The following is a 12,595-nucleotide window of genomic DNA, read 5'->3' as shown; positions in this document are numbered from 1 at the left end:
GTAGTGGAGTCACAGATTCAGTCAGTAGACAGGCTATAGTGAATGAGTGTAGTGGAGTCACAGATTTAGTCAGTAGACAGGCTATAGTGAATGAGTGTAGTGGAGTCACAGATTCAGCCAGTAGACAGGCTATAGTGAATGAGTGTAGTGGAGTCACAGATTCAGTCAGTAGACAGGCTATAGTGAATGAGTGTAGCGGAGTCACAGATTTAGTCAGTAGACAGGCTATAGTGAATGAGTGTAGTGGAGTCACAGATTCAGCCAGTAGACAGGCTATAGTGAATGAGTGTAGTGGAGTCACAGATTTAGTCAGTAGACAGGCTATAGTGAATGAGTGTAGTGGAGTCACAGATTCAGCCAGTAGACAGGCTATAGTGAATGAGTGTAGTGGAGTCACAGATTCAGCCACTAGACAGGCTATAGTGAATGAGTGTAGTGGAGTCACAGATTCAGCCAGTAGACAGGCTATAGTGAATGAGTGTAGTGGAGTCACAGATTCAGTCAGTAGACAGGCTATAGTGAATGAGTGTAGTGGAGTCACAGATTTAGTCAGTAGACAGCTACATTTGTACCAGGACAAATATCACAAGCCTGATTTATATGCATGCAACAGTCTGCATGTAAGCTCAATATATATACACAATGCACAACTGTTGACAAGTATGGCCTGGTGTGATAAAAGCCCAATAAATCTACAGGGAAAACAGACTTTACTGTACTATTAGATGTAACTTATTTAGTAAGTACACAGATCTTATTCATTAGGTACACCCAAGATGACCTATTACAAATGTCACATATTTTCCATACATTTGATCCCTACTGACTGATTTGGTTACCACATCTCTCTTGGGATTTTTTATGACCTGTTTTCAAATTACATTATATTTATTGTACATGTTCACAATGAGCGTACAAATAAAAAACACATGTTTTATAGTGATATGTACAGTACTAAATAATGTGACCCACCTCCCATCTGAATAACATTTTTGTAAATTAAGGTCAACAAAACAATTTAGACAATAATATGTATCCTGAGTAGCTGAGTACAAGTACATGTGTCACCCGGTGCATTTTTTAGACTATTTAGCTACATGTAAAGAGTCTAAAGTGTGGCCCGCCCTACATTTGTACACTGTACATTATTTTCACTTTTGGTACATTGTATCATACTCAAGCCAAATTATTGTCTTTGAACAGAAAATATGGATTATATTCCTTGATCGTTCTATGTCACGACAACCTGTGTGTGCTAGTTTTGTGGTGCTTGAAATATGAATCAAAATGTTCTAGACAGTCATTATTTTTTACCATTTTTTGTAAATTATGCTTGAAGTATGATTATATTAATCTCAAAGGTGTTTCTTCATTCAGCCAAAAAATACTTGTGATCTAAGGGTTATGTCACTACTCGTCTCGCAGTGACAAGGCCCCTTAGGTCACTCATAATTTCCTTGGCTGAACGAACAAAACATCAAGGAATAATATCTAAAAAAGTTTCCTCACATCAGTGCAGTGTACATGTATACACATGTATATCATCATGTATTCAATCAATATTTTTACTTCATGAATGGAACAGGAAGATATGCATGTATATGTAAATGTATAACATCACGCATATTTGTCAATATTATCCCATGAGCAATTTCGTAGACTAAATCTTACACACTCACCATACATGTTTGTATGCAGCCTAATTTTTAGTATTCAATTTCACTATTTCAAGGTAAGCTTCACACACACCTTATGCTGTAATAAGCACCACAGTATCACATACACCTAGGCTATAAACCAAACTAGATGACATCATTGTATGAATTTATGGAGTAATTGGAAGACCCATAAAATACAATTTATGACCATTTCCTTTTTCTTAAACATCTAAAACACTAAAATTCTCAATTCATTCACAAAGGTTGACTGCAGGACAAATGAGTGGTATTAATTTTCATTACTTAAGGTAAAACCAGTGTGGCCATGTTGTCAATATCTCCATCTACATGTAGAACTATAACTTATAAGCTGTAGTGATGTTACATCAGTGAGCACAGCAAGACTATGTTATCCATGAAATCATACATTGTATAAATTACAATGTAGGCTTTGAATAATCTACATGGCTGGTCAAACTCACTGCAGTAACAGTCTGCCTGATCAACAAAGCGATGTTTGCAGTATAACACACAATGAAATAACCCCCACCCAACCCCACCCAACCCCACCCCCAATGGCCCTAATGTAATTAAATGACTGGATTGACTGATACTGTGATAGTATGAAAAGCAGTTTGACAAGCATCATACAGTCCACCTGATCAACAAAGCAGTGTCTACAAAATAAGACAATGAAACTCCCTTCCCCCGAGACTGCAAATGTGTCTGAAGCATATTTTGCGATATCTGCAACGAGACATAAAATCCCTTATTTATCACATACATATACAATGTACATGCCTTTACCAGTGAAAGTGACTCCATTTTCACACAGATTTACAAATGCATTTTGACACAAAAACTTTGCAAGAGCCAAATATTCACTATATGTCTGATTGTGTATGCAAAGATGTTTGTCTGTGACCTCTCGCATAGCCTCTTCTACTGTAAGTGTAATTTTAGGGTCTATAGTAAAATCCCACAGGTATTTAAAGGTCCACTTCAGATTAGGATAAAATCTATATGTGAAAACCAAGTGTTCAGCAGAGCTATAATAGTATAATATAGAAAAATTTGGGCCAGAACAAAAGAATATTCCCATGTAATCCTTTTTGACATAATACTAATGCGATCACCCAGGACTGAAACATGGGCCTTTAATAATGGCACTTAATGATAGTATGAAAACAAATACATGTATCAGTAGATACATGTAGCAATAAAATGTATAGCCAATAGTTTTTATCACATTGAAAAAACAGTTTGATAAAACATGAGATAAAGAATAGGTTGGTTGATAAATGAAGAAATATTACATGTACTAATGCAAATGTTAAAGTTGAAGGCAGCTGCCAATGTACTACTAGTAAAACCACAATTTATACATGTGAAAAGATACCATGTGTTACATTTAGAATGTCACGACACATACAATTTGTACATTTCTGTGTACCACATTTCATTTCTGATCACCTTGGAAACATACCATGTCATAAAAATGGAATACTCTACAAGATTATCAAAATGAATTTTTACTCAATTCTGTTATTGTCATCACCTTATCTTATCAAGTCATGCATTATTGACTAGAATAATATTTTACTACTAATGAGGTGTACACTGTGTCAGGGTCAGCACATTTACTTGTCTAATGAACTCAATATGGAATGCTGATTGTCGATTTGTGTTATTCAAATTTGTCATGACACACATCCCAAAATAGCATTGTGAAAATAGCATATTTTAGTGGTCCCAAAAATATGATTATTAAAATAACATATTTTGTTGGTCTCAAAATATGAATGTGAAAGTAGCATGCATGCATTTATTGGTCCAGAAAATATGAATGCAAAAACAGTATACATCTACTGGTCTGAAAAATAATTAAATATATGATTTGAAAATATCGTATTTCTTAGTCCTAAAAATATTATTATATGAATGTGAAAACAGAAGTGATACACACAGAAAACAATGTACTTTTATTGTAATTTGTGTCTAAGTTGGTCGATATTTATCAGTGATTTTAATTACGATGGTAATTAAAGTTAGGAAATAAAAAAATGTCTGTATTATACCAGTATCTTACTGGGTCCCCACAGAAATCATGATATCGTTTTACACCCACTTTCCCCCCTACTAGTATGCTTGAAAATATGTACACATTCTATACTTCAAGATAGCAAGATCACAATTTCTCGGTACAATCTGTCTAAATGAAATAAACCATAACACTGCAACTACACGCGGGCACCAACACTTTGATGTTTGCATGGTGGCACGTCAGTTCATTTCATTTGGACAAAATGTCGCAAGAAACTGTATTCAGTCAATATTGCTACATGTCTCTCAAAGTGTACATGTAGGATGGACTGTGTATCTTATTAGTTTCTGTGTGATTGTATTAAAAAAAAGAGCAGTTTCTGTGTGATTGTATTAAAAAAAAGAGCCAGTGAACAACATGAAATGAACTGTATATGCAGGCATGGAAAATTAAATATACATGTACGTGTATGCGGAGAAGATGAAATCTGATACTTTGGAATTCTTGTTATAAATTGGAATTTGTTATCTTTGGTGAAACTCACTTTTAACTATTTATAGCAAAATCCTTACTAATGATTTTTTTTACAATTATGTAGACATCTATGGTTACACTTCACATGTGTATTAAACTAATATATTTAGAGGAATATCAAAATACATGTACATGTACATCCCGAATCCCATCATCAAATTTGACATAATATAAATGATCCCTCTGCCAATAGGTTGAACCTGAGAAGGCTGCCTACTGAAATGAGCAAAGTTACATGTATGGATAATGTATTTCTAGTTCTCAAAAGCTGACTACTTATATAAGTATTTGAATTTATAAGCCTGTAGCTTACAGGTACATACAAATACTTATATGAAAATATTTTTGATAACAGAACATTTTGTAGAAACACACATATATGTATTAACCTTTGGTGACTAATAAACCAACCTATATACATGTACATATAATTCAAACACACTGCCATAATATTGAGTCTGGGGGGATGGTGTATTTATAAAATGATTTGTATAGAATTATATCATATTTTAAAATTCAATAGAAATATTGAGACTCGTACTGGAATGTATTACACTTTTACAGTAGATACATTCATATACACTACCACACTATAATATTATAATTATGCGCAAAGTCCAAAAAAAATCAATTAAATTGAGAGACATCGAAAGGTAGTCTTTTCATTTTGCTATTACACATTGACGTGATGGAATTCAATCCATAGTCTGTTTACAAAGAAAGAAATGTACAGTACCTGTACAGTAACAGCCCACTTCTAGTTCTACTCCCTAAAACAGCACATCTTTCACATTACAGCAGTACAGTAGAAGAACCTAGCACTGCTACACTGGTATGGCAAATGTTTCAGACCTTTTTTTAGGTCAACCACAAGTACATGTACATGTGTACATGTCCTGTTCAACCCCACCCCCTTCCTGTAGACCACAAAGACCCTCACATGACATCACATGTACTTTGCCCTTACTAAAGGTGTTGATCCACAAGGACTATTGAAACCCTACATTTCCACTAAACAATTAATACATACTCAAGGATAGTACTTCCAAATAATTCTTAATGTTTACCAAGGAAAATATTAGGGGGGGGGGGGGGGGTTGCATGGCTATACGCCTTTTGACAGGTACAATGTACAATGTAGTGACAAAACCACAATTTAGATGCATGTTCAACTTGGCTTAGTGAGGTATAATGTACATTACATGTTGTGTTATATATGAGCAAAAGTTAGTGATAACACTAATAATACAAACACTACAGTTACTAGCCAAGTAACATTTTTTTAACAAAGATGGAAGATACAAAAATGTATACTGTAACAAATGTATGGCTTTGTGTATGACATGATGGTCACTTGAGAAGGGATTAATGTACATAATTGTGTAGCTGTGTCTGTAGTCAACTGCAGCTAATAAATGGAAGTAAATTGCCTACAATTACATGCATCATTCCTGCCTTATTTTACACGCTGTACAGTTTATTGATCAGCTCTTTTCACCTAGTGAAATTTGCATTTCAATATTAAAATGCATACTAAGTAGACTAAGAAATACACCATGCATACTGACAAACACACAGGTCTGTTGTGTTAGTTCCTTCAACTTTTTTTAATTGTTTACTTACATGTATCCCTTGGTTCCACACCCTAAGTTCTAAATTGTGTACATTTAGTTGTTAGTGTTAGTCCTGCTGACTGAAAAGGTTTTTGTGCAAAATTACAATTACGATAAATTGCAAAAAGCTGATACATGTACATCAACAATTGACCGACTAACATTAAAGAACACAGTACAATTGCTACAATACTAGTCTGGTACTGTAGTCTACATGTCTAACGTGGTGTCGATTGAGAGAGATCTTGAGATTTGATGCAGGATAGCACAAGTTTAAACTACATGTAGTAGTAGTCAGGAGACTATCCATGGCTTTTATTTGAATCCTTGGATGATTCAAGGGCATGGATAGCCTCTAGACTAGTACACTGCTGTCTAGCCCAGAGACTTGCCCTATATCTGACTTACAATTGTTTTTCAAATCTATGCAGTGAGTATTAATGAGCAATGCAATTATAAATTGAGACCAGACGCTGGTTTGGCTCATAGAATTGTTGCAGTCTGACTAACTTTGTTATTACTTGGTTGATGCTGCATTCATGTATGAACCCTGACTGAAATCGCACAGTGAAAACAACAAACACTATTCTCAAGTTTCAGGCATGTAAAAATAACAGTGGCATGAATATAATATAATAATATAAAGATGGGTTGCAAGGAAGGATATACCAGTATAGCATAGCTGAAGGTCACAGGAACAATAAATGTAAATTCTCTATTTATAAATTTTGGAAATATTTTCTGGAAGGAAGAGGAATGACATGTGAATTGGAGATAAAACCTAAATATTGCATAAATTTAATACGTTCCTAAAGATTGACTCCCACTGTTGAAATACACAGTGACAGCTGATTAGGCATGGCTTTTTATCACAATCCAGACTTCTTACTTAGCTTTATACATGTTGTGTGTATAGCTGTATAGGTCATGCATAACAAACCTTTGCTATTGATAACTGATGAGTGCATTCACTACTGCCCTGTACATGTACATGTGTAGTACACTTTCTTCCGATGTAAATCTCATGGTACAATTCTTGCAAATCATATATTCCATATGGTGAACAAACTCTTGCAAAGGAGTGACTACTTAATGGAGCACATGTACTTTTAACCCCTATTCTGCATTAAAAATGAATGTGCAATGTCTAGGGCTTTTGCTAGCTAGCTAATATGCTTTTAAGTAGGTATTAAAAGACTGTTAGAATTAGTGTACATGTACATGTGTATGTAGTGCTATCCCTGGCATCCAAGTTCAAGATCTAGCTGTACGATGATTCAATACAATGGGTAGCATGATTCTAGACTAGTTGGAGTCAAAGAATCAAAGAATCAACATTGGTTCCTTTGTAACTCCTATGACCATAAGGTTTGTACATCTGGGGACATGATTTTCCAAGAGGTGGCCATTCATACACAGCTGGGAAATCAAATGATGGTAAAACAAGAAGAAACGCTATCCCTTATCCCTGGTTCTATCATTCCATGACTAACAGTCCCTGATTGTGAAAGTGTACTTACCAACCCAGTAGTACTCATTCAGAACGGAAACAAATGCACGGAGAATTATATTTACAAATGGAACGAGTGGAGAATAGTCATAATACATATACAGGGTGTACTACATTTTGTAGATACATGTAAATGCAAGTGCCCAGAGTTGGCAAGAACTTGAAACACCTACTTCCTCTATGTTTCAACATTTTACCATTTACTTACAAGTAGTTCCCGTTTGGTATAAACTACTTTTCCATATGATACCCAAACAATTAGCAAAACTTATGTGACATGTAAATATTGCAAGGACTATTTCAAAGTATATTTTTCTGAGTACATGCTGGTTGCATGTATAACAGGATATACATGTACATGTAATAAATTTTTTTTCCAAATGACAATATCCAGAGGACGACAGCATTGCTGTAACGTGTACATTGTAGGCTTAGATGAGAAACACATACATGTATATAGGAATGGAACTTACATGTTTACTAAACTGTATTTCACAGCTTTGGGCTATTGTTATTTTACAAATAATGTATGTACATGTACATGTAGGTATACACACATAACATATAACAGGAAGGGTTACAGTTTATATACAAATTAGTACCATCTGTACAGTAGTATTATAAAGCCAACATAATGAAAAATCTGCTTTCATTGAGTCGCTGGGCATATACATAATGATTTGCAAGACAAGCACAGATTTTCTCAAAACTCTTTGTATCGACACTAACAGTTACAAAATATAGTGATCAATTTCACTTGTGACAAAACCCTTCTATGACAAACAGCAAAATGTATTTACCACTAGGGAAAAATAGTCATCTCAAAAAAGAAGTAGACCCTCACTGTGTTGCTCACAATACTTACATGTATGTGTGTTTTAGGTCAATGACTCTACAAAATGGATGGAAATGTAACAGTTGGGATAGGGACTGAACATTATACAGACCGATCCTGTAGTGATTTTACATACAATATTGTTGAGGTAGTGAGGATGGGTGATTTCATACCACCAGATGTTTACATCAGCCATAGCTATGAAGTCGTGCCATTCACTGATGAAGGTGAAAAAGCAGAACAGACAGAAAACAAAAATCCCTATTAGCCCAGAGACTACAAAAATGTACATCATGACTTGACAATGTTACATGTATTTGCCAGAACCTGTCAAACCTGTACATGTATATGTCAAGTCAGATAGCCAAGTCTCTTGTTGTAGATAAAGCTAGACATATATATATATGTATTATGTTATTATAACACTATACACGGTCACTAATAAATGAGCATTTCCAGATGAGGTGTTGAAATCTTTTGAGGACAGGAGATAAAAAATAGAAAGAATTGCAAATTATGCAATATTGTGTTCACTGACCTATCCAGTTAATGACTAATAACTAATAGTCTTTTATAAATGCTAAAGTTCATGGTCATGACAAAGCAGGAATATGATAAATGTCATTCCTAAATCATAGATTCTTTACGCCAGGTTGTTTGTAACTACTTCAGATGTGAAGATGTTAATGGAACAAAACAGAATATTTGCCTGTGTGAGCTGTGGTACAAATGCACCCTAAATGTCCTACAGTATATGTTATAGTACTTATTGCATAAATAATAAGACAAACATACTTCTTGATTTTGTTATTGTAAACATAATTATTTTTTGTATTATCATGGCTGGCATGTTCAACTGTTGAGGACACTAGTGTAGACAGAAAAAAATGCAGACACACCCAAGAGATAGCATAGCATCACTCTCTGCTACTTGCTACATTTCTACTAATTCAGATATCATATGAAAAATATTATATCCAGAGCCTTGGCCACTCTGTAAGTGTTGGTAATGTTTTTTTGTGTCCTAGCCACATCTTTGCTCAGACCTAAGTTTTCCTTGAGGAAATCAATGATTGAATTATGAACAATTCCATTTATAGAATAACATATTGGAAAATTGATCAATTATGATCTCTCAAGAAACAGGTACCCAGGTGGAGCCAACTATTCTACAAATGGTACCACAGACAATGTAGTTCTATGAATGAGGTAAGATATTGGCACCTACAACTTAATTTTAATTTAAATAATGGGGCAAAAATTTTGATTCCAAATTATGTGTTATATGGCGAGCATGATAATCACAGTGGCACACTTTAAACTTCACTAGACATCATGTATACAACACAATATACAATGTACTTGCATTTATATTAATAGCATGAAGAATCTTTTTAAAAAGAGTGGTGCACAATTTCATCCCTTGACCTGTAAACTACGTTACATGTACAATATGCAGATAGGAAAACCTACAGCATTATGATACCTGCAAGTCTAACCCATGAAATTAATACTTTTTACACTGTTATTGTACATCATGTATGTATAACGTGATATGAGGATAAGCTCCCTTTAAGTTTTACCCTTAAAAACACTGCTAACAGCAAAACATCAATACAAAATGTACTTGAACTTCAAGGCAATGATTGAACCACTTCACATTACTAAGAAAATATAAATTATAATCATATTCAATTTTTTAAATACATACATCCCTGTAATTTTCAAATATAGCAAAGACTAAGTGAAGAAGTTGACGTAAATTGGACAATGCTTGTAAACCAGTCCATACATGATGATGAATGATTATGTACATGTATGCATGCCCAAATATTACCACATCATCTTGTCACAGGTAGAACAATGTGACCCACACTGCATTGCTGTAACTGCAAAAGCTGACTTGTGATTTTATACCCAACTTGTCACTTTCAAATATACCAAAGACCAAGTGAACAAAATGACATAGTCTGTCAACAAAAAGTTTGTAACCCAGCCCATACAATTATGTACACACTCCCAAAAATAGACACAATATCATCACTGTAAAAACAATATAACCCATACTGCATTGCAACAACAGCACAGCTGACTCATTTCCAACACATCAATAAGGTAGCTCCCCACCCAATAGATATAAGGTCACTCTTTTGTTTGATTGTGTGAATATCTGAATCACTGACTAACACTTTCAGGTATATAGAACAATGGTGTACACTCTTTAATACATTTGGTACATTGTGTATTTGTTTTTTTTTCAAATTTACTCACACTGATGTTGATGCAATCCATCCTATAAACAATGGTGATCAAGTGTATGTGGTTAATATTATACTTCATTTGACTTTTTTTCTGCAATCTGAATGAAAAAGTGGTAGTTTTCAGTTCATTTTATTTTTAAACTTAAGATTACTAATTCCATGCTGTTCATGTACAGTCCAGACAGTATATACATGTAATTCAATATTTAAATGTGAATTGCTTTGGAATCGATTTCAGTAATGACTGCTTTATATTATTTTCTTTTTGAAATATAAATTTAACCATTGCCCATTATGAATCTTTCATACATCATTTCAAATAAAAACCTGGTGTGCGCTCTCATAGTAATGAGCAGAAAATTACAGTTTAAAATTTATAAAAAAGCCCTTCAAATTTTCCACAGCACCTAATAACTCATTACTATTGGAATTATTTGTATCAAAATTGGGCATTAGTTTGCAAATAGCACCACATGTGGCTAGTAACATGAGGTACACTTGTACCAGACTGTATCAAGAATCATATGGCTGCAGCTGTATCTTTTGGTACAGAAGGTATCTTCATTATTTCAAAATACATTAACCTACATTGCTTTTTTTGTTGGTCTGAGCTGGTGTTAGTATACAGTATATTTATAGAGTATGTGTTATCAGTTCAGTGATGACCACTATTTGAACAATGCTAAGATATTTAAATTAGAACTAGCTAATAAAAGATGGCTGTGAACAAGAAATTAAAAAAAATTCACACCTAAGTAGTATAATGACAATTAATGCTTGAACAGACCAATTCTCATTTGACTGACTATAATTGACATTTCCTGTCATCAGTTCATAATCTAATTTATATTTCAATCATTATGTTCATAAATTATATTGTAACTTGCACTCAGTTTCCTTTATCATGTGTTTTATTACTTCTCCCCTCCCCAAACCCCTTCATTGGCAAAAATAACACCCAGGAGAATCTCTACCTCTCCTGGTTTAATTTAACTGTAGAGAATTCATTAACACTATACTGAAATATGAAATAAGTGTATTGACTGCATTACTGTTCAGCAAGTATGTATGGTCGGTAATACTTCCATGGTATGGTTAATAGTAATACAGAATAGTAAATTAATCTCACGATCCAGTACAGTACTTCCCCAACCCACTCAACACTTGAGTGTAACGCTTCCTAATTCGTTCCAAATACACTTGTATGTTCTATTTTTGACTGTGTTCATGAAGTGATTTTTAATACAGTTTATATTTCACGCTGTCTGGCACATAGGTAAGCTTCGGATCACATACTCAATTATCATAATTATTAGAATTGACCACAATCCTAAATATTACACGAATGAGTCATGGGTAGGGTTGAGCTGAGATACAACAATGTACGCCAGTCAAGTAAAATAAGCATCTAGTAGTAGTATTAGGTATATGACAAAACACCTTGTCGTTAGTATTCGCCCTACGAGATAGAAATTCGACAATTTTGATACATGTTCAATGTCAAAGCTATTAATTCGAACATTCTAGAAAGTTATCTCCTTTTCAGAAAGAAAGTTAAGGACACCTCTATGACGCGACCAGCGCAGTTCAATGTCAACGCGCCGCCGAGGTTTGTTGGTCCCACCTCTATGATGCATGACATCATCATCACCCGTTTCGCCACCTCACCTGCATCTGTCCGTTATGTAGCATTTATCCACTGCGGCTATGTCCTTCGGTACTTCTCGTAGTTCTCGCATCATCTTCCCTGGTCCAGCCTCGTTACATCGACACAAAATGTATTAGAATGAAGGGAAGGGATGGAAATACAAGCGACACAATTCAGGAAACCTTGTTTGTGACTCACTAAATTCCACTACCGGTGAACGAACGCGACGTCTGTCGAGGAGACGTCAGTTCGCTTTGAAGAAAACAGGAAACGGTATTGTTTTACACATAACTAACTACTCAGAATTGTTTAGAAATTATTCGCGACTTACCCGCTGAGGGATTCCCTGAAGCTGGTCCCTGGTGGTTATATTTTTTGTCGTTTTACAAATAATAAAAAATAATAAAAAAACGTGATTGCAGATAAAATTAGAAATTGTTTGTGATGTGATATCCGACTTCAAAAAAGCGTGCTATCAATGATTATTACCAC

At 34.5% G+C, this 12,595-nt stretch overlaps 1 protein-coding gene across 1 annotated transcript in view; it reads right to left on the bottom strand.

The window, feature by feature from the left end:
* Positions 1 to 12,337, bottom strand: part of LOC144448772 (protein numb-like) — a 64,424-nt gene extending 52,087 nt beyond the window's left edge. The window contains exon 1 of the mRNA XM_078139053.1: positions 12,124 to 12,337. Coding sequence (XP_077995179.1) covers positions 12,124 to 12,197 — 74 coding nt within the window. The 5' untranslated portion in view covers positions 12,198 to 12,337. The remainder of the gene's footprint in view (positions 1 to 12,123) is intronic.
* Between the last annotated feature and the right edge of the window lie 258 nt (positions 12,338 to 12,595).

The sequence above is a fragment of the Glandiceps talaboti genome, chromosome 2 (assembly GCF_964340395.1).
Source record: "Glandiceps talaboti chromosome 2, keGlaTala1.1, whole genome shotgun sequence".
Lineage (NCBI taxonomy): Eukaryota > Metazoa > Hemichordata > Enteropneusta > Spengelidae > Glandiceps > Glandiceps talaboti.
The sequence above is the reverse complement of the archived record's forward strand: the minus strand, read 5'-3'. Positions and strand labels throughout refer to the sequence as shown.